Below are 23,337 nucleotides of genomic sequence, written 5' to 3' on the forward strand. Positions count from 1 at the left end.
TCTTGATAAAGCAGCGCGTCTGTGTGTTGTACGTCACACGTAGGCTCACTATTGGCCGACGCTAGTCATGTGTGTGATCACATCAACGTCATCGTTCTCAGCCACTCCCTCTATTCGCTGATTGGTCCTACAAACAATTTGTTACTGGAAACCTAAGAATATACAGCAGTCCCAGACGTAGTACTGAAGGAAAATGAAATTGAGCGGAAGTACGTAGGAGGGCGGAGCCAGGCTACGCGCTCTCCGTGGGCGGGTTCACATTACCTTTGAATGTGCTCTAATTAGCTCGACTGGAATCGCTCTCTTTTAATACAGATTTCACAAGATGAGAATATTTGTTTTTTATATAGATTACCTCATTTAAAGGAGAGAATTCAAGCTTCATGCCTGTGTGTCTGTATGCCTGTTTGACTGAGTATTCGCTGAGTTACAGTTCATTTTTGGACGCGTTTCAGAATGGTCTTCACTGACAGAGAGAAGGCAGAACTCGCATCACGTTTATTTTTCTTTATTTGGCAAAAAGCACAACACTTTGTTTTTATTGTGAGTATACACAAAAATAATACACATTTAACAGAATCGATTGATGTATGAAACTTGCTTGTAATATCAAAGTTAGCAGAGCAAAATTAATTTCTTTTGAACTGAACTGAAAAAAAGCGAGCCTATCACGCTGGCGCGATTGTCGACCTCAGGGGGTTAAGGGGACCGGAAGGTGTGTTCCAACTACAGGGGGATTCAACCTCAGATTCAGGAAGAACAGTGCAGTTTTCAGAAGGCATTCGATCGTGTCCCTCGCGGCGTCCTATGGAAGGTGCTCTGGGAGTATGGGGTCAGGGGCCCTTTGCTAAGGGCTGTCTGGTCCCTGTACGACCAGAGCAGGAGCTTGGTTCGCATTGCCGGCAATAAGTCAGACTGTTTCCCGGTGCATGTTGGATTCCAGCAGGGCTGTCCTTTGTCACCGGTTCTGTTCATAATTTTTATGGACAGAATTTCTAGGCGCAGCCAGGGGCCGGAGGGTGTCAGGTTTGGGGACCACACGATTTTGTCTCTGCTTTTTGCGGATGATGTTGTCGTGCTGGCCCTATCAGACAAGGACGTTTAGCGTTCACTGGGGCGGTGTCTGTATGCCTGTTTGACTGAGTATTCGCTGAGTTACAGTTCATTTTTGGACGCGTTTCAGAATGGTCTTCACTGACAGAGAGAAGGCAGAACTCGCATCACGTTTATTTTTCTTTATTTGGCAAAAAGCACAACACTTTGTTTTTATTGTGAGTATACACAAAAATAATACACATTTAACAGAATCGATTGATGTATGAAACTTGCTTGTAATATCAAAGTTAGCAGAGCAAAATTAATTTCTTTTGAACTGAACTGAAAAAAAGCGAGCCTATCACGCTGGCGCGATTGTCGACCTCAGGGGGTTAAGGGGACCGGAAGGTGTGTTCCAACTACAGGGGGATTCAACCTCAGATTCAGGAAGAACAGTGCAGTTTTCAGAAGGCATTCGATCGTGTCCCTCGCGGCGTCCTATGGAAGGTGCTCTGGGAGTATGGGGTCAGGGGCCCTTTGCTAAGGGCTGTCTGGTCCCTGTACGACCAGAGCAGGAGCTTGGTTCGCATTGCCGGCAATAAGTCAGACTGTTTCCCGGTGCATGTTGGATTCCAGCAGGGCTGTCCTTTGTCACCGGTTCTGTTCATAATTTTTATGGACAGAATTTCTAGGCGCAGCCAGGGGCCGGAGGGTGTCAGGTTTGGGGACCACACGATTTTGTCTCTGCTTTTTGCGGATGATGTTGTCGTGCTGGCCCTATCAGACAAGGACGTTTAGCGTTCACTGGGGCGGTTTGCAGCAGAGTGTGAAGTGACTGGGATGAGGATCAGCACCCCCAAATTCGAGGCCATGGTTCTCAGACGGAAAAGGGTGGCTTGCCCACTTCAGGTTGGTGGAGAGTTCCTGCCTCAATTGGAGGAGTTCAAGTTTCTTGGGGTCTTGTTCACAAGTGAGGGAAGGATGGAACGGGAGATTGACAGATGGATTCAGCTTCTGCAGTAATACGTTCAATGTACCAGTCTATCGTGTGATTTACCGGTCAATCTACGTTCCTACTCTCACCTATGGTCATGAGCTGTGGGTCATGACCGAAAGGACAAGATCCCGGATACAGGCGGCCGAAATGAGCTTTCTCCGCAGGGTGGCTGGGCGATCCCTTAGAGATAGGGTGAGAAGCTTGGTCACTTGGGAGGAGCTCAGAGTAAAGCCGCTGCTCCTCCACATCGAGAGGAGCCAGCTGAGGTTGCTCGGGCATCTGTTCCGGATACCTCCTGGACGCCTTCCCGGGAGGGTGGAGGGACTATGTCTCCCAGCTGGCCTGGGACAGCCTCGGTGTCCCCCCCCCGAAAGAGCTGGAGGAAGTGTCTAGAGAGAGGGAAGGCTGGGCATCTCTGCTTAGACTGTTGCCCTCACAACCCGGCCCTGGATAAGCGGAAGAAGATGGTATGGTAGGCATTTGAAAGCTCTAGTGAGAAATTTAAAACATGAAAAGCTTAAAAAGCAATCATATATCAAGATACTTCATTACTTTCAGAACTACAATTATTCCTGATTCAAGTAGAATCAGCAGAAAATAAGTAAATGGACATTAACAATGAGATGTTGATAAATTGAGTAAAGAGTTTAATCAATCATTATATGAAGAAAATACAAACATTAAGTAAAACTGAAAGAGAATGACACAGATCTCTCTCTTCACTGACTTATAAGAGCCAAAGCATTTTAAGAGAAGAAGAGAAGATAGTCCAGTTTCAAAGATACATGAAAGTATATATTGCATTTCCAAGAGTAGAAGTGGAAGAGACACTAGATGTTCTAATGAAAAACAATGAAGAACAAGTAAAAAAATAACATCAGATTCATGTCTCTCTTAAAAGTGTTATGTCTCTTCTTCAGCTCCTGAACTTTGCCTGCAAAAGGTTTTTCCAGTGTGAATTTTCTGGTGCTCTTTCAGTTCATCGTCTGTAGTGAAGGACTTTTCGTTTCTTCCCAGTGTGAACTCTCATGTGAATCTTCAGACTTGATTTTCATGTTTCATTTTCTTACACTGAGGGCAGGAGACAGAATTTTTGGCTTCTGGTTTTCTTTTCTTGTTCAAGTTCATCAGGTCTAAAAGAAACATTAAAGGGCACCTATTATGCAAAAATCACTTTTACATGGAGTTTGAACATAAATGTGTGTTGGCAGTGTGTGAGCAAAACCACCCTAGAATGATAAAAATCCACCCAGTGTTTTTTTTACAATCTCAATAAATCATAAGCACTGTCTCAGAACGAGCTGTTCTAAGACTCTATGCAGTGTGACGTAGAATTGCACAGGCCCCTCCCACGACTGTTGATTGACACTGCAGTTTGAGCATAGCCCCGCCCTGAGTGAGCTGGAGACAGAGTCCTCCATTGTTTCTACGCTGGCTTGAGCCGCTGTAGACAAGAATGTCTCCTAAGCGATTGAGGTGTGTTGTTGTTGGATGTAAGAATGAACATAGCAGTCTTCATTTACTCTCGTTGTTACTCGAGGATGGATCTGTAAGTTACTGTTTGTGATCCAGCTTACGGTCTCCGGAGCGACAGGCCTAACGTTACTGACCACGGCAGAAATGAAAGTCAGAGCGCGCACTTTATGACAGCTCAGAGTCATTTTACGGATATACGGTTTACCAGTTTATTAAGCACCGACTGAAAAGGTGTGTATATATTTGTTTACTGTTAGTTGTAACAAGTGTTTTGTGTACTTCGCTGTGTATGTTGATGATAATGAAAGGGAGAGAGAGAGAGTTTATGGATAAGACTTTAATGCGCACTTCTTATACTGTGTTGATTCAGCTCTTACAGTGATTCTCTGGTGTAAAACTAAGGCTTCATCTTTTGTGTGATGTACAATAAACTTCACTGAACTCATCAGTATATTTTGGTCATCATTCGGACAGGGGTTTGCCACAGCAGGCTTGTATTAATAGTGGATAAAAGCAGATGACAAATAAGTTATAACCATAATTAAACTAAACTATACCTGTTCTATCTCCATACAGCATATATTCTCTGGCTCTGTGGGCATTATTGTCCGACTCCGAGTCGAAATTAACACTGCAACTGAAAGTTTCTGTTCTGATATTATCAGATAAGATTGTACTAGCTCTTAACGCGAGCTTGTGAGGCTCCGCCCCCTGTGCGGACAGCAGCAGTTAATTTGCATTTAAAGGGCACACACTAAAACAGTGCGTTTTTCTGAGCCCCCAAAAATGACAATTTAAACATGCTGTAAAAAATGATCTGTTGGGTATTTTGAGCTAAAACTTCACATACACACTCTGGGGACATCAGAGACTTATTTTAAATCTTGTGAAAAGAGTCATAATAGGTGCCTTTTAAATCAAGTGAGTTTCAATGGACTATTTTATGCAAACAACTTGCTAATCATGTTTTACTCATGTAGTTAAAGTAGTGATGGGCGCTTTCGAAACACTGCTTCACGAAGCTCAGACACCTTTATGAATCTTTGTTTCAAATCATGTTCAGATTTGTGGTGGTTCAGAGAGTGTATCAAACTGCGAAAGTCATGTGATTTCAGTAAACGAGGCTTCGTTGCCTCATAACCGTTTCGAAATGTCAATAACCTCTGTGAACCCATCATGCGGCGAACCATTGAACAAGTGTCTATGGGTTTTGCCTGATCTCTGATCAGTTTTAAACATTTGTAAACGTTTTAATGAGACTTTTGTATAGTAATAATGATTAGAAGCAGATAGTCTCTTATTCGCCTGTTTAGCTGAGCAATCCATGCAAAAAACACAAAGAGCCCTGGAAATATATTAAAACCCACATATTATACAGATACTTAATATTTATGATATTAAATGATTTGTTGATTGCATTTGATTGATTACCCTCAATAACACATTTGCAATAGTTTGTAAAAGGTGTTTTTAAGCATATTTGGCCTGAGTTGTTGTTGCATTACACTGTAATAAGAAAGTTCTATGTTAAAATAATTAAATATTTAATTAGTCTTTTTTTTATTCTTGACCTGAAACAATGTAAATCTGGTGAGCGACGAATGAATAAAGAATCAAGAACAAACGGCAATCTCTTTGTTCTTCAGTATCATGATGTTTCATTTTCTGAAATTGTTTCTGATGATCAAAACAAACTTAAATTAACTAGGGCTGCAAGAACCAATTGCTGAAGACGATCATGAAAATAAACAATTAGTGAAGTTCACAAGGTAATTTCGGGAGGAGTGAACCCATCTAATATTCACCTCGCTCTGGCATCAGCTGTTCTGGTGTCCCTCCACCTCCCCAACTCCACCTGCATAATTTAGGCATCTTGCTACTATACTCATCATCCAAGCATTATTAGTCCCACTGGGGGGTGTTATCTAAGCTCCAGTTGAAGCTGCTTCCATAGAAAAACATTTCTATGGACAAAACGCATCTGAAAATGAATGGTGCATGCGAACATGTTATTGGAAATTATCTGATATTTCTTTTAAATGTATTATTAATTTGTGTTTAAGTTGCTCAAATTGCTTTAACGTCGCTTAGCCAGGCAACAGACAAGTGACCAATCCTGAGTGGCGATGTCACTACACACTAGTGATGTTACATTTGAGAATGAATCGTTCTTTTTGAAAGAATCTTTTAGGTGAACGAATCGTTCTTGTTCACATAATCCATTGACTCATATTCCTTATTCACTGAAATCCCTCCCTCCACTATTAGCAGCGCATGTGCAGCTCAGTGAACCGAGTAGCTCTGTGGACGAGTAGCTAAATTATAGAAGAAAACCTTGTGCTTTGGTCATCTGAACCACTTATTTCATTTTATTTTATTATTTTAATGAGTAAATTAGGCACACATTTTAATAAAGCCAAATTTTTTATAAAATTATATTTTATAAATTTAAAAAAATTATATAAAACAATATTTTTGTTGACTTAAGACACATAACACATAAGACACTATTTTTCTCCCCCTTCTGGCGTATTTATGTAATATGAAGAAATTGTCGCTGAACGAATCAATGAACGAATCATTTTTGGGTGAACGAACTGAAAATGAACGATTCTCTGGAAAGAATTACAATTTCCACCACAAGTACACACACTACCATCACGGTTCAGCACGGTTAGCCAAGTGTGCTGAGAGTTCAGGGCCGAGAACAGTTTGTAATTGTGCCGTGTCGTACCAGCTCACGTGGAAACACAACTGGAACCTTTTCTGAAGGTGGAAAAGCAGCTTTTGTTTCTCAGCACATAAAGATGAACTACTTACTGTGATCTCAGACTGCGGTGATGTGGTTTCTCCACTGCATGGATCTTCATGTGTCGCTTCAGTTGAGTTTTAAAAGAGAAACTCTTTCCACACTGATCACACGTGTGTGGCTTCTCTCTGATGTGGATCCTCTCATGTGCTTTCAGAGATGATGAGTGACTGAATCTCTTCTCACAGTGTGAACACTTGTAAGGTTTTTCTCCAGTGTGGATCCTCTCATGTGATTTCAGAGATGATGAGTGCCTGAATCTCTCGTCACAGTGTGAACACTTGTAAGGTTTTTCTCCAGTGTGAATTCTCTGGTGCTGTTTTAAACTGTCCGCTGTAGTAAAAGTCTTCTCACACTCAAAGCACATGTACTCTCTCACACCAGTGTGAATTTTCTGATGTTTATGTAAACTATTCAGCTGTGAAAAACTCTTTCCACACACAGAACATGAATGCGGCTTCTCCTTCGTATGAACTCTCAGGTGTGTCTTCAGGTATGATGTCCTAAGAAATGTTTTCCCACACTGATCACATGTGAACGGCTTCTCTCCAGTGTGGATCCTCATGTGTTCTTTAAGGTTTGCAGATTGACTGAACCTATTCCCACATTGATTGCATGTGAACGGCTTCTCTCCAGTGTGGATCATCATGTGACGATCAAGGTGTTTTGATTGACTGAACATATTCCCACACTGATCACATGTGAACGGCTTCTCTCCGGTGTGGATCATCATGTGACGATTAAGGTGTGTTGATCGGCTGAAACTATTCCCACACTGATCACATGTGAACGGCTTCTCTCCAGTGTGGATCATCATGTGACGATTAAGGTGTGTTGATCGGCTGAAACTATTCCCACATTGATTGCATGTGAACCGCTTTTCTTCAGTGTGAACTCTCATGTGACACCCAAGACTTTGTTTGCGTGTGAAACTCTTTCCATACTGAGTGCAGGTTGTAGATTTCTTGGCTCTTCTTTTCTTTAAAAATGTTTTTTTAGTCTTTGATCGACTCATATCGATATTTTTCTCCAGGTTTGACATGATGTTCCTCCTCCACTTCACTCAGTTCTTCACTCTCCTCCTTCACTTCACTCAGTTCTTCACTCTCCTCGCTCTCTTCCAACGGGTCTGAAATCAAAGAAAAACTCATTTTCAAATTTACTAAATAATCAAAATAATTAAAAGAGAGAAATATGGAGTGAATGGAGATATTAAAGAAAATTATTTCAGATGTAACAGACAACTGCTTTAAAATTTTTACAATAATCTGTCTTTTTATAAATTAATTAAACGTCCCTGAAACTTTCCACTGATCTTCCAGTTATTATTTTGTAAACATTATAGGCACAAATCCCATGTTTCTGTCGTGAGAACTATTAAATATAGGGCTGTAGTCAAGACCACCTTTGTCGAGTCCAAGACAAGTCCAAGACCAGGACTAGTCGAGTCCAAGTCAAGACCGAGTCCAAAGAGGTTCGAGTCCGAGTCAAGACCGAGTCCAAAAAGGTTCGAGTCCGAGTCAAGACCGAGTCCAGGACAGGAAAAAAAAAGTCTGCTAAAAAATATAGGCTAGCCTATAGAAATTAAATCATTATGTAATAATGAAATAATGAATAATTTTAATTTTATTTAAAATAATTGACTAATTCAAAGAACAACAAAAAAATAATAATTATATAGCCTAGGTCTAACACATTCATTTCGACTGTCTGATCAGCCTTACATTCTGTTCCTGTCAATCATACACGCGATGTCAACCAATTAAACTGCATGAGGGAAGACCGAGACAACTCACAGACACACACACACACACACACACACACAAGAGATGCGGATAAACCGCGGATTGGGCGGATGACGTGACGAAAAATAATATTTTAATTAAATTCGGGCGGGTGGCGGCTGAAGCAATCAAATGAAAAAAGTTAGCCACTAAGCAAACCTGCAGGTTATGAGCTGGGTTATTTTGTTTCGATATTAGCTACATTTTAAAACAGCCAGTCATTGCGCCTACCACTCGTGGAATAGGCAAAGAAAGAAAGGTAAGGAAAAAAGTCGGAAAACTTTGCCCATTAATTAGATGTGCAAGGCAAGCAAGCTAGTTTTCGGGGTGTTATGGACAATTAAAAATGTGAATATTCACGTTGCACTAGCGGTGGACTTTCAGCGAGTTTATTTAAACATTTATTTTTTAAAGAGCCGTTTGTGAGTCAAAAGAGCCGGCTCTTTCAGTGAGCTGAGTGAAACGAGCCGGCTCACGAAAAAGAGCCGAAATGCCCATAGTTATTAGGTGGCCAGTGTTTCACTTTCCCTCCAATAATATATTGTTTTAATATCGCGGCGACGTATGTGTGATTACTGGGAACATAATAAAGAAACCTGGACTCGGTCGAGACCAAAAGCCATATTTGGCAAGACCAGTGGCCGAGACCGAGTCAAGTCCGAGTCCGAATACCAGCGAGTCCGAGACCATAGAAAAACGTTCTCGAGTCCGGACTCGAGTCCAAGACCGGACTCGAGTACTACAGCCCTAATTAAATATATTTGATCAATGACAATTATCTAACATGAAATGAACATTAAAATACACAATACTGCCATATTTTGACAGCAACTTTTAGATTGATATATACCGTAAATCCTCTAATATAGGCAGGGGCCTTTATTTTACTCAAGCGCATCGCGGCCCAGGCATTTATTGGAAGGAGGCCAGAATTAGAGACAGGCCTTTATTTCTATTTGAGCAAAACGGACTACCAGTAGAAAGAATAAAAACAAGATTTTGTGTCTATTTGAACCTATACAATACTAGGTTAATTTATTGAAAACGTACAGTTACCATATAACATTATGGTATGCATACAGACCATTAACAACAAATACCGGTAATTCAGGCTAAATTATATTTTTTTGTGCTACTTTATTAAAAAGGTTATACAATTACAACAACAATTAAAATTGTAACATTTTTCCAGTGTAATCTTTCTTTGTAAAAACTAAAGTGTACTATTGCGACTAGAACAAAGCAAGTAAGTTAGAACTGACCTATTCCTCAGCTAGATCCGTTGATCCTCGAAATGAAACTTCCAGCACTTCTGACGTAAATTTTCCAGGATTATTATTAAGATAGTATTATTCCTCATAGCGTTGTAAAGTACATGAGTCTGAAAGTGAACTCGCGATGTGTGTTATCCAGCTGATTGTGGGCGTTCACAGGTTTGCGGATCACCTCAGATTATTTGTGTTTGAATAGCGCACGCTCTCCGTGATTAAGATCAAAGTCAACAGAGTATTTTGAATCTTTTTGAAAAAAGCAAGCCTATTGCGCTGGCGCGATTGTCGACCCCAGGGGGTTAAAAAATAGATTTTCGCCAAAAATCCTCTTTGGCTCCTCAGCTGCCATGGTAAACAAGGTTAGCCTACCGGTGACTGAAGTCTCACATGTGAGTCAAGAGCGAAGTGATTGACATGACCAGGCTACCGTAGCCATGGCTTGGATTCGTTAGCAAACATTGCCCCCTGTGGTATTTGCATGTTACATGACATTATCACAAGCATAATGTTGTGGCCTGCCCAGAAAAACGTTGGTTCTAATAATAGCCCCGGCCACTATTAAAGACAGGCCTTTATTTACCTCCGCCGACAGCGAGCCCGGCCAATGTTAGAGACCCGGCCGCTAATGGAATACAGGCCAATATTAGAGGATTTACGGTAGTTATGTTAAAAACTACTAAAATTATTAAGGGCCGTTCACACTGAACTTCTCCTTCCATTGACTTCACACACATGTGAAATTGTGACACGAAACACAAGATCAAGTGAATTTCACTGCGAGAAAGAACACAAATGTTTGCAGTAAAGCGGAGTAGATTGTAAATTTGTACATTTTGGAATGATTATTATTATTTGTAATACATGTTTGTAAAAAATACGCACAAAATTCAGGTCAAATTCTGGTAAAATTGTTACAAATTGTAAACCATATATAAAATAAATATTTAAAATATTTAAAATTATTATTAAAATATTTAAATGGAGTTTCACCTGATGTTAACAATCAATATGAAACCTTTTACTGACCATTTGAATAAAAAAAACAGAAACCTTTGCAGCCATTTCATAGTTTAACTGTGTATCTAAATGTGATGAAGTGCTTGAATGTTTCTAACATGAATGTTCTTCAGCATCATGAATGAATGAAGAATAAACACCAACCTCTTTGTTCTTCAGGATCTTCAGTGTGTTTCATTCTGCAGGGTTCTAGATCACTCATCTTCTCACTGTCCTCTTTATTAAACTCAGTCTGATGCTCGTCTTCACTTGTAGCTGATGGGAATTTACAGCATTTAATGGAGAATTGCAGTGGGAGGAGCTTCACTGATGATGAATTGCAGTGGGAGGAGCTTCACTGATGATGAATTACAGTGGGAGGAGCTTCACTGATGATGTGACTGCTGTGGGAGGAGCTTCACTGATGATGGCGCTGATCTGCCAAAATCTAAAAATATATAAGTTACTGAGTGATTTTGTTGTTTTGTTTTGTTTTTTGCTTATGGACAACAGAATATAATAATGTACATTCTCCCAAATATAAATAATGATAAGAAAGAGTTATAAGCATAAACAGAAGTAAATCTACAGATCTTCATCAGAGCAAAGAATGCAAAAGAAGTGCTGCTTCAGGGTGTCAAATCTTGGTGCTCTTTGGTTGGGATACATAAAATCTGAGAACTAAAGAACTCCAAGGCACTCGAAGTAAGTAGAAAAGAGTTAAAAAGCCTTTATTTCATTCATGGCTTAAGCATTAAAATTGGTGACAGATCCACCTACGCTTTACGGCTTTACATGCCTTCGTCAGGGTGTGTGTAACCTAGTGCTGGGCGGTATACCGGTTCATAGGTGCTGGAGCAAACTGCTCGTGTTGCCGCCTTTGGTGACAATTTTAGCCCGACAGCAATTGCATAAAATGGTTAAAGGTGAGGTCATCCATCTTCCCCGTAACGTAACACCAGAGCACTGCTGTTTACCCTCACCACGCCTCGCAGTTGCTGCTTAGAAGTGCAACATTGTAAAGGGTCCGTCTGAAACAGTGTCGCGCAGCATAACGTTCATTCCGTAATTAAATACATCGGTATGGCGGTCTTAGCACGTCTTGGAATATCCGGCAGAGCTACCAACTCTCACGCATTCACCGTGAGTAGGGCTGCAACTAACGATTATTTAGATAATCGATTAATCGGACGATTATTTTTTCGATTAATCGATTAATCAGATCAAAAGGTTTTTTTTAACAATTCAATTTGATTTTTTGCTTATTATAACTAAATAAAACCCTAAATCAGGATATTTATGTGTAAAAGTGTACTTTAAAAAGTGCAAAAGCCACACATTGAGTTTTACTAATATAATCTTCAATTTTTACATTTTAAACCTTAAAACACAAAAGTTTGTCCAGTTTTTAAACAGTAAAACTTATTTAAATATCCAAAATATAAATAAACTAAACAAAATATTGAGTTGTGCTGCTCATATAAACTTCACATTTTGAAATTAGGACACAAACATGTTTGTAATAAGATATTAAGCAGCAGATTTTGAATTCCAATGTAGAATGCGGTCTGTTATTTCTTCAACAGACCGCTGCGACATAACGTTATAACACACCGTTGCCATGAAAAACAGAGCGTTGCTGTGGACGAAGGATTCTAACCGTAGAGACGGAACGGACCATTTTCTTTAGCGGAAGCAATACAATAATTTTTAAATCAATAAACTCCTTTTTAAATCAATATTTTGTGTCAAATTATTGATTTATTTGGTGGGTAGCCATGTAATAAGCGGAATGTAGAGCGAGGCGGTTGAAATAGGGAATACAACCCCGACAGGCTGATCGGGACCCCGACGCGAAGCTCTACATTATCCCTTATTTACATAGTAACGTTAGATAAATGCTATAAAAACAGAGAGCGGAATGGCAGTAACGTTAACTTACGCAGCAAGCTAACAGGCTTGATTAAAAGGAAAAGAAAAATGATGCATTAGTGCACAAGTATTCGCTGAAAACCACTGACTACAGTGACTAAAAAATTGATCTGTCATTTCTCCGATTACTCTGCCATTTCACGTGTGACTGTGTTGTCATGAAAGTGATGTCATCAGTAACGCTCCCCGTGACGTGAGCAGACCAACTAATCGACAATGACATTCGTTGACAACGATTTTCATAATCGATTATCAATTTTATCGATTAGTTGTTGCAGCCCTAACCGTGAGACACACGCAATTGACACTTTTCACACGCTCTCAAGCCACACATCCATTTTCTCACGCACAAAAATCGGGAAGACTAGACAGAGCAGGTTACTTATGATATAAAAAAATCTCAGCTCTCAGATTCTGACACTTTTATTACCTGTCTTTAGCACCCCGTACATTCACGAAGTGCATGGACACGGCTCTCGCTCCCCTGAGAGGGCAGGGAGTGCGAATTTTAAACTATCTGGACGATTGGCTGATTTTAGCACAGTCAGAGGCCGAACTCATCCGCCACAGAACAGTGCTTCTCAGCCACCTAGAAGGCCTGGGGCTTACGGTCAACTGGACCAAGAGCTCGCTAGTGCCCAGTCAATCAACCTCTTTTCTGGGTTTGGATCTGGACACTGTAGCGATGACGGCCCGCCTGTCGACACAGCGCGCGCGTTGCATCCGACACCTGGCCGCATCCTTCCGGCCGGGCAGCACCGCACCTCTCAAAACATTTCAGAGGTTGCTGGGTTGTATGGCCTCAGCTGCAGCAGTGCTTCAGCTGGGTCTCTTACGAATGCGCCCGCTACAACGCTGGCTAAATGCCCGAGTGCCTCACAGAGCATGGGCTTCCGGCGGCATCCGAATCAGAGTGACTCAGAGCTGCGTTTCAGCACTGAAGCCCTGGTTAGCGGCCGACTTGTACTAGCGGGGAGTGACAATGGGAGCTATCTCACACCGCAAGCTATCTCGACGGACGCTTCCACCTCAGGTTGGGGCGCTCTTTTCGAGGGCAAACCGGTTTTTGGCCTGTGGTCAGACCAGGAAAAATGCCTCCACATAAACTGTTTGGAGATGATAGTGGCCGAGAACGCGCTCAAGCGCTTCCTCCCATTCATACAGGATCACCATGTGCTAGTCCACTCGGACAACATGTCCGTGGTATCCTATGTGAACCGACAGGGCGGTGTCAGATCCAGGAATCTGTGCAAGCTGACAGAACGCCTTTTCGTGTGGGCTTACCGCTCGCTGCGCTCGCTGAGAGCCGCGCACGTGCCGGGCCACCTGAATGTCGGTCCAGACAGACTGTCCAGGGACAACATTCCCCCGGGAGAATGGTCCCTGCACTCCCAGACAGTCCAGTTTCTCTGGCGCCTATTCGGCAGAGCGGAGATCGACCTCTTTGCGTCGAAAGACAACGCTCACTGCCCGAAATATTACTCGAAAAGCGAGGACGCGCTGTCCCAGACATGGCCCAGCCTCCCGCTGTATGCTTTTCCTCCGATCTCCCTGTTGCCACAGGTCATTTCGAGGATCAGAGAAACGCACCACTCAGTGCTTCCGATAGCCCCGTGCTGGGAGAACCAAACTTGGTACCCAGAGCTAGTGAGGCTGTCGCACTCATCCCCATGGCCGATCCCGGTGAGAAAGGATCTCCTCTCCCAAGCCGGTGGATCGATCTGGCATCCCCATCCAGAGCGTTGGTCTCTGCATGCATGGGTGATCAACGGATACCCGTTGACCTGTCAGAAGGGGTCGTGAACACGATCACACAGTCTAGAGCCCCCTCTACGAGACGGCTCTACGCGTCTAAATGGTCAGTGTTTTCCAAATGGTGTGCTACTAAAAGCTTGGATCCACGAGCATGCGGGGTCCCGCGGGTGCTCTCCTTCCTACAAGAGCTGTTGGAAAAGGGCAGGTCCCCTTCCACGCTCAAAGTATATGTGGCGGCTATTGCAGCGTTCGTGGAGACGACGCGCGGCCGGGCAATAGGAAGGAATGAGCTCATTATCTGCTTCCTCAGAGGAGCTAGACGGATGAACCCCCCGCGGCCCCCCTCGGTTCCTTTTTTGGGATCTGTCCTTGGTCCTGGGGGCCCTGAAGGCTTTTCCCTTTGAACCGTTCGAATCCGTGGATTTAAAGTACCTGTCGCTTAAAACCGTTTTTCTGATAGCTCTGTCTTCAGTTAAACGTGTGGGGGATTTGCACGCGCTATCTGTTAGCCCTGCATGTCTTGAGTTCGGACCGAACGACTCTAAAGTCATTCTCAGACCGAGACACGGTTACATCCCCAAAGCGATTGGAACCCCTTTTAGGGCACAAGTCATTTCCCTTTCGGCTCTGCCAGCATCCGACAATGGGGACAGTGATAACCTCCTATGCCGTTAGGGCGCTGAGAGTTTACATCACGCGCTCCGCCGCTTTCAGGCGTTCAGAGCAGCTCTTTGTTTCCTTCGGCAGACGCACCAAGGGTCTCGCTGCCTCGAAACAGAGCCTGTCCAGGTGGATAGTGGACGCGATTGCAGCAGCTTATGCCTCCAAACACCTGCAGTGCCCTCTGGGTATCAGAGCCCACTCTACTAGAGGCATGGCCTCGTCGTGGGCCTGGTCCAGTGGAATTTCTATCCACGATATTTGTATGGCAGCGGGCTGGGCCTCCCCATCAACATTCGTGAGGTTTTATAACCTGGAAGTTCCCGCCTTACAGGCAAAATTATTGTCAGTATAAGTGACATGTATGCTCTGCCCAGTCTCTCATGTGCAGACTATGTTCACATGCTAACGATACTTCTGGTATATACTTAGGGTGAAGTGTTTTTATACTCAGACCGGCTGGGCCGCTCTGTTTCTCATTCCCCTCTACGCGCTGTTTTACCGGTGCTGGCCCGCGCTGCTGGCTGCCCGTATTCCACTATGTAGCGCGGGGGTTTATTCTCTTCATGAAAGACCGACTATGACGCTCTTTTCTTACCCTAATGAGTGCTTATGTACTGTGTGGCCTCGCTCTGCCGGCCCTACTGTTTTGCACTACTATATGCTTATAGACCGGCCGTGCCGCTCTATCTTATAGACTGAGTGAAGTGCTTTGTGCTGTGCTGGCCCGTTTCTCCGACCGGCCACATATTCCAGCAGTATGTTTTCCCCGGTCTCCCTGGGATTCATGGGCTGGATGCTCGGCGCACACGGCGTTGACAAAGGGTTCCCGATGCGTAAGCAACTTACGCAATACGAGAGAACCTCTCGTAAGAGAACGTACTCGGTTACCAATGTAACCTCGGTTCTCTCTAGAAGAGGGAACGAGTATTGCGTAACCTGCCGTGTCGCGCCACGAGCTTTTGCGCTTCAGACTGCGAAAACCAGATATTTAGCCTGTGAGCGCTGGTTATATAAACGCTGGCCACACCCATTCTCACGGTTAGAAGGGTGTGGAGGGCGCGAAGCGCCCTCATTGGAGGCCGCGTATCAGAGCACTCACTGATAGGCTTAAGCAGTTGCCGCCGAGCAGCCAATGAGCACGCTTATACAGCCTGCCTAGGTCTGCCGGCTGCCGCACTGCGTTGACAATGAATACAAAATTAAGGATAATTTTTGGCTTCAGATCTCGAAGAAAGAAGACTTTCCCGATGCGTAAGCAACTTACGCAATACTCGTTCCCTCTTCTAGAGAGAACCGAGGTTACATTGGTAACCGAGTACGTTTTACAATACAGATTTAATATGAACTTTGCTATTTTTAATAAACTTGTAGCCTAAATAAATATCATTATTAATTTTGGCAAATACATTTTAAAAATGCCATATATCCCCCCCAAAACTGCACAACTGTAGAGTAAAACATTAATTTAAAAAAGTGATAAAAAATGCGTCTTAAAACTAACATGACTGTTACAAAATGTAACAGTCTGGGGCCTCTGGAGAACTCAGAACAACTGCTAACATTAAGTTTAAGGTAAAAATAACCGCCATCTTACTCCTATGCAATTAGATAAACTGTTCATTCACTACATCACTTTACCTCTGTCTTTATCCCCTTTTATCCTCTTCTCTTCTTTTTGGCACGGTATCTATCACAGACTATAATGCTAATTTATAACGTGTCATGTAAATTCGGCCATGCGTCACAATCAGGAAACTTTCACCGTGTCTAGACCGACCTGGCGCGAGCTGCCAGGCTCGTTTCTACAGGAGAACCTGAGTGTGTTAAGTGCCCTCAAACAAAAGCAGTGTCTACATTGGATGCAGCGTCGCGCACGCTACACAACAAATTACCAACAACTGATCGCGCGCGCGCTCTGTTTCTGACGCACTTCAAGCACTTGCCACTTGCTGGGCGGGGGAAGATTGATGTGCCGGACTTTTTTTGCTTTATTTGGTAGTATTTCGAACTAATAGTTTTAAAATAGTATTACTAAAAAGTAACTTAAAAAAAAAATGTAAAAAAAAAAATAAAAAATAAAAAATAAAAATTCACTCGTTCACTCCTTTTGGCGCCCCTATGGATGAGTGGCGCCCCTAGCATTTGCCTTTTCCGCCTATGCTGCGGGCCGACCCTGCCTATATTAAAATATTAAACATCAATATTTCAATATATTATTCTTTTTCAATAATCAATCAACATAATCAATTTAACAGATTATTATTATTATTTTACTAATTATCAAAACAAAATATAGTCCTACAAAGCTATTATTACCAGAGCATGTGATCACAGCAGGTCATTTTACCATTGTTGCGAAGCATGACTATACCAGCTCAGCAAACAGAAGTTACGTTAATTTCACGTTACTTGAGTGGACTTTACTTTTCCAGTGTTTGGTACATGATTGAAGCCTTTGGGCCGTTAAAGACAGAGCCGCCGACACACACACACACACACACACACGGAACGGAGAGCGCGCCGCTGCTGGGCCGTTAACGACACAAACACACACACAAACGCACGCGGAGCACAGAGCGCGACGCACATACCGAGCGGAAAAGACCCGCTCATGAAAGCTGCGCGAGAATGAAACCTGATCGCCAAACACGGAGGGGCGGGACGGCATATTTCGGCCTTTTTAATAGCAGACGCAACAGGAAATCATTAAAATGAGGCAAAAAAAAGGTGCTGCGTTAATTGCGTCATTTTCTTTTAATGCCTTCAAATTAATCGCAAAGATTAACGCGTTAATTCCCCCAGCCCTAATATAAATAAATAAATAAATAAATAAATAAATATATATATATATATATAAATATATATATATATATATATATATATATATATATACCTAAAGGATTATTAGGAACACCTGTTCAATTTCTTATTAATGAAATTATCTAATCAACCAATCACATGGCAGTTGCTTCAATGCATTTAGGGGTGTGGTCCTGGTCAATACAATCTCCTGAACTCCAAACTGAATGTCAGAATGGGAAAGAAAGGTGATTTAAGCAATTTTGAGCGTGGCATGGTTGTTGGTGCCAGACGGGCCGGTCTGAGTATTTCACAATCTGCTCAGTTACTGGGATTTTCACGCACAACCATTTCTAGGGTTTACAAAGAATGGTGTGAAAAGGGAAAATCATCCAGTATGCGGCAGTCCTGTGGGCGAAAATGCCTTGTTGATTCTAGAGGTCAGAGGAGAATGGGCCGACTGATTCAAGCTGATAGAAGAGCAACTTTGACTCAAATAACCACTTGATACAACCGAGGTATGCAGCAAAGCATTTGTGAAGCCACAACACGCACAACCTTGAGGCAGATGGGCTACAACAGCAGAAGACCCCACCGGGTACCACTCATCTCCACTACAAATAGGAAAAAGAGGCTACAATTTGCACGAGCTCACCAAAATTGGACAGTTGAAGACTGGAAAAATGTTGCCTGGTCTGATGAGTCTCGATTTCTGTTGAGACATTCAGATGGTAGAGTCAGAATTTGGCGTAAACAGAATGAGAACATGGATCCATCATGCCTTGTTACTAGGGCTGAACGATATTCTGTTTTAACATCGCCGCGATGTGAAGGGTAGTAGCACCCATAGTGTATTAAGAGAACGGTAGCACCAGGGTAGCACACAGTAAACAAGTTTGTTGTATGGCTTTTTGCTGGGGTGACATACATGTTCCGCGTGACTGCATAGTGATTGGTTCGCTGTGCCGCAGCTCACCGCGCTCATCACTCACAGCCAACATTCACTGGCAATCCTATAGCTAAAAATGGGCGACGAAGAGGATCCGCCGAAAAAAAACAAACAGTCAAAATCAGCTATTTGGGACTATTTTGTCTACAAAAAGGAGAATGTTGACCAAAAAGAGGTACTTTGATGGAGTGTTATAAAGTTGTGGATGGTTGTCTTTTTAAAAAAAGTATTTTATTTTTCGTGTTAGCATTTAAGAGGAATAAACAATTTTACGTGACAGTTCTCAATTACGGATGCGATCGTTATGAAAGCGGCACTAAAAGACTGCTTTAAAAGTTTCACAGAGACCTCAAACAGAAAGCACAAAGCCTTTCTTTAAAGCGAATTTCGTTTTGTGTAAATTGTATCTTAAAGGTATAGTGGAGGATCTTTCCGAATTTTAGATAAGACCCGCCCTCTCCACTTTTTGAATAAGTTTGATTGATTCACCAGAATGATTGACAATTAGGAGGACCAATAGTATAGGTGATCCACCCGGAAGTAAAAAATCCTCCGCTATACCTTTCATTCTAATCAGTGTTTCATTATCCAATTTCCTGGATTTAATAAACAAGAATTAAATATAGCAGACATAATCATGACACAGAGGCGCCAGCGCCTGTACTGGAGCTTAACCTATCGTCCATGAACCGAAACTCAGCGTATAAGGTAGTCTACTTGCCTCACACACCTAAAAAAAAAAAAAGAAAAAAAAAAGAAGAAATATATCAATTATCTACAGAAATCTTTACTTTTAAACAGAACCATTCAAAAAAAAAAAAAAACTATGTAATCCGTATGAAAAGTGCATTTCTCTCCTGCGCGATCACTACTGCGAAGATCACGAGTCAGTATTGTCAACTTCATCTTTACAGAAAACACTTGTTTATTAATAAACAATTAAAATGTCTCATTGTAATATTTTACATATTCATAATCATTACTTTTGCTGGTTCTTTGTGACAGCTTTTAGGTGCCATTTACATGAACGCGTCACTGCATCAGCACAGAGAGAGAGAGAGAGAGAGAGAGAGAGAGAGAGAGAGAGAGAGAGAGAGAGAGAGAGAGAGAGAGAAGAATATATATTTTTTACTTATTTTGAGGAATTATAGCCTAATAAACAACAAACATCCGTTAAGAGCACCGCCACGTTGGATTGCGTAGAACGTTCACCGAATTCTGACAGAAATATGTTCTAATATTGGAATAAAATATTAAGTGGCATTTTTGTCACTAGTAATGAAGCTTGCTTATTAGTGAAATTATTAATATCATGGAATGGTAATTATTGACTTTAGCCTGGATTGATGGCTCGCAATATCGCAATATATATCATTGGGAATTTTTTTTTTTTTTTTTCAGTATCGTGCAGCCGTACTTGTTACCACTGTGCAGGCTGGTGGTGGTGGTGTAATGGTGTCGGGGATGTTTTCTTGGCACACTTTAGGCCCCTTAGTGCAATTGGGCATCGTTTAAATGCCACGGCCTACCTGAGCATTGTTTCTGACCATGTCCATCCCTTTATGACCACCATGTACCCATCCTCCGATGGCTACTTCCAGCAGGATAATGCACCATGTCACAAAACTCGAATCATTTCAAATTGGTTTCTTGAACATGACAATGAGTTCACTGTACTAAAATGGCCCCCACAGTCACCAGATCTCAACCCAATAGAGCATCTTTGGGATGTGGTGGAATAGGAGCTTCGTGCCCTGGATGTGCATCCCACAAATCTCCATCAACTGCAAGATGCTATCCTATCAATATGGGCCAACATTTCTAAAGAATGCTTTCAGCACCTTGTTGAATCAATGCCACGTAGAATTAAGGCAGTTCTGAAGGCGAAAGGGGGTCAAACACAGTATTAGTATGGTGTTCCTAATAATCCTTTAGGTGAGTGTATATAATATATTCCATTCTCTTTACTCTTCAGTATAACACATAAATATTTTTAAACTGTAGTCTTAAATCTTCGGTCTACTCTTATAGTGCTAATTTAAAAATGTTAAATTAATACGTTGGTTTGCCAAGTATAAGTTTTCCTACACTTTGAAGCATTTAGTTTTACAAATGGGGACAATCTTTGAAAGATGAACAAATCATGGTTTTGGTCATCACATTGAAAAATAACATTAAAACTGGATAATATTTAAAAAATTTAAAAAAAAAAAGTGTGGATGACTTTAAAGTCCTTGATAAGTGCTTAAATTTTACTCTCAAAAGGATGTACAAACCCTGAAAAGAATAATGTAAAAACATTTGTCTATTTCTGCCACAATACCATGGTTACAGTTAGAATTACTTCATTAAATCCCTTAAAACGGGATACTATTTTAAAAAATTGAAGAGCAGAAAAAAGTGTGAAGGAATAGAAAGTTCTTGATAAGTGCTTGAATTTTACTCTCAAAATGATGTACAAACCTTGAAATGAATAATGTATATATATATTTGTCTAATGTTTGTCTATTTCTGCCACAATACCATGGTTACAGTTAGCATTACAACAGTGAATATTGGTGATTTGTAGACTTAAAAGCCTTATAACTTAAAACTTCATGAACTTGTTCATTCAAGGCACAATGTTTCTCCTGGCTTCCAAGTCAGTGCCCATGATTTACTCACCCACAAGTCATCCTAGGTGTGTATGAGATTCTTCTTTTATACAAATACTATCGGAGTTATATTAAAAATGTGTCCTGGCTCTTCAAAGCTTTATAATGGATTATAATGAATTTCCATTTACTTGCAGACTAGAGCCCTGTATAGTGCTTTATTTCTGCTTTACATGAGCGCCACCTACTGTCAGAGAGCGCACTGATCTGAACTGACAAATTACAGATTCCTGTTGATTGAACACGAGTTAATAGATACCAATTAATCAACAAAATGTCCTGTGCTCACCAGACACCGGCTATAGGTGGAGAGGAGAGATTTGGCAGAAGAGACTTTGTTGCTCAGCACATGAAAATAAACTACTTACTGTGATTTCTTGATTGTGTCGCTTCAGGTGACTTTTAAAAGAGAAACTCTTTCCACACTTATCACACGTGTGCGGCTTCTCTCCAGTGTGGATCCTCTCATGTGTTTTCAAATGTGTTGATCGACTGAATCTCTTGTCATAGTGTGAACACTTGTAAGGTTTTTCTCCAGTGTGAATTCTCTGGTGCTGTTTTAAACAGTTTGTTGTAGTAAAAGTCTTCCCACACTCAAAGCACATGTACTGTCTCACACCAGTATGAATTTTCTCATGTCTATGTAAATTACTCAGCTGTGAAAAACTCTTTCCACACACAGAACATGAATGCGGCTTCTCCTTCGTATGAACTCTCAGGTGTGACTTCAGGTGTGATGCACAGATAAATGTTTTGCCGCATTGATCACATGAGAACGGCTTCTCTCCAGTGTGGATCCTCATGTGTCGCTTCAGTTGACTTAAAAAAAGCAAAACTCTGTCCACACTGATCACACGCATGCGGCATCTCTCCAGTGTGGATCATCTCATGTGATTTCAGATATGATGAGTGATTGAATCTCTTGTCACAGTGTGAACACTTGTAAGGTTTTTCTCCAGTGTGAATTCTCTGGTGCAGTTTTAAACGTTCAGATGTAGTAAAAGTCTTCTCACACTCAAAGCACATGTACTCTCTCACACCAGTGTGAATTTTCTCATGTGCATGTAAAGTATACAGCCGTGAAAAACTCTTTCCACACACAGAACATGAATGCGGCTTCTCCTTCGTATGAACTGTCAGGTGTCTCTTCAGGTCTGATGCCCCATTAAATGTTTTGCCACACTGATCACATGTGAACGGCTTCTCTCCGGTGTGGGTCCTCATGTGACTTTCAAGGTTTGTTGATTGTGTGAAACTCTTTCCACAATGATCACATGAGAACAGCTTCTCTCCGGTGTGGATCCTCATGTGAACATCAAGACTTTGTTTGCATGTGTAACTCTTTCCACACTGAATGCAGGTGAAAGATTTCTTGTCTCTTCTTTTCTTTAAAAATGTCTTTTTAGTCTTTGAGCGACTCAAAGGTTTTCCTCCAGGTTTGACATGATGTTCCTCCTCCACTTCTCTCAGTTCTTCACTCTCCTCCATCACTTCACTCAGTTCTTCACTCTCCTCCTTCACTTCACTCAGTTCTTCACTCTCCTCCTTCACTTCACTCAGTTCTTCTTTCTCCTTCTTCACTTCACTCAGTTCTTCTCTCTCCTCCTTCACTTCCATCAGGTCTGACATGAAAGAAAAATGTATTAAATTCAATTTTCAGTACATCAAAATAATTCCATGAGAGAAATATAAAGTGAAAGGAAATGAAAGTGAGCCCTAAAGTAATAGTAGAAAGTAGACAACTGTTATAAAACTGTTATGCCTTTTTATAAATTGATTATTTGTACTTGAAACTTTCCATGAATGAGGTAAATATATCTGACACACTCAGTGCTGAATCATCAACGCTGTTATCAACGTTACTGTAAGAAAAATGTTCCAAATTCCTGGTAATGTTCTTGCAAAATTGGGAACCAGATATAAAATAAATGTAAAACAAAACTGTTAAAAAAGTATTTAGCTTGATCTGATGTTGAAAATCAATATAAAAAATGTCTCTAACCTCCCTTTACTGACCATTTGTTGAAGAAAAACCCAGAACATTTTTGACTGTTTATCTAAAAGTGATGAAGTGCTTGAATGTTTCTAACATGAACGTTCTTCAGCATCATGAATGAATGAAGAATAAACACCAACCTCTTTGTTCTTCAGGATCTTCAGTGTGTTTCATTCTGCAGGGTTCTGGATCACTCATGTTCTCACTGTCCTCTTTAATAA

General features: G+C 41.5%; 2 protein-coding genes across 2 annotated transcripts in view; both read right to left on the bottom strand.

The window, feature by feature from the left end:
• The window catches only part of LOC311074856 (uncharacterized protein), a 63,623-nt gene that overhangs the window by 35,570 nt on the left and 4,716 nt on the right, over positions 1-23,337 (bottom strand). The window lies entirely within an intron of this gene.
• On the bottom strand, positions 1,177-21,877 carry LOC311075604 (uncharacterized protein). The gene is made up of 4 exons (XM_084103131.1): positions 21,489-21,877; positions 10,534-10,816; positions 6,329-7,446; positions 1,177-3,165 (listed from the first exon to the last, which is right to left on the bottom strand). Exons 3-4 carry the CDS (start codon positions 7,357-7,359, stop codon positions 3,099-3,101), a joined length of 1,098 nt encoding a protein of 365 aa, XP_083959257.1. The 5' UTR covers positions 7,360-7,446; positions 10,534-10,816; positions 21,489-21,877; the 3' UTR covers positions 1,177-3,098.

Source organism: Abramis brama (assembly GCF_963993115.1).
Source record: "Abramis brama genome assembly, chromosome: 1".
Classification (NCBI taxonomy): domain Eukaryota; kingdom Metazoa; phylum Chordata; class Actinopteri; order Cypriniformes; family Leuciscidae; genus Abramis; species Abramis brama.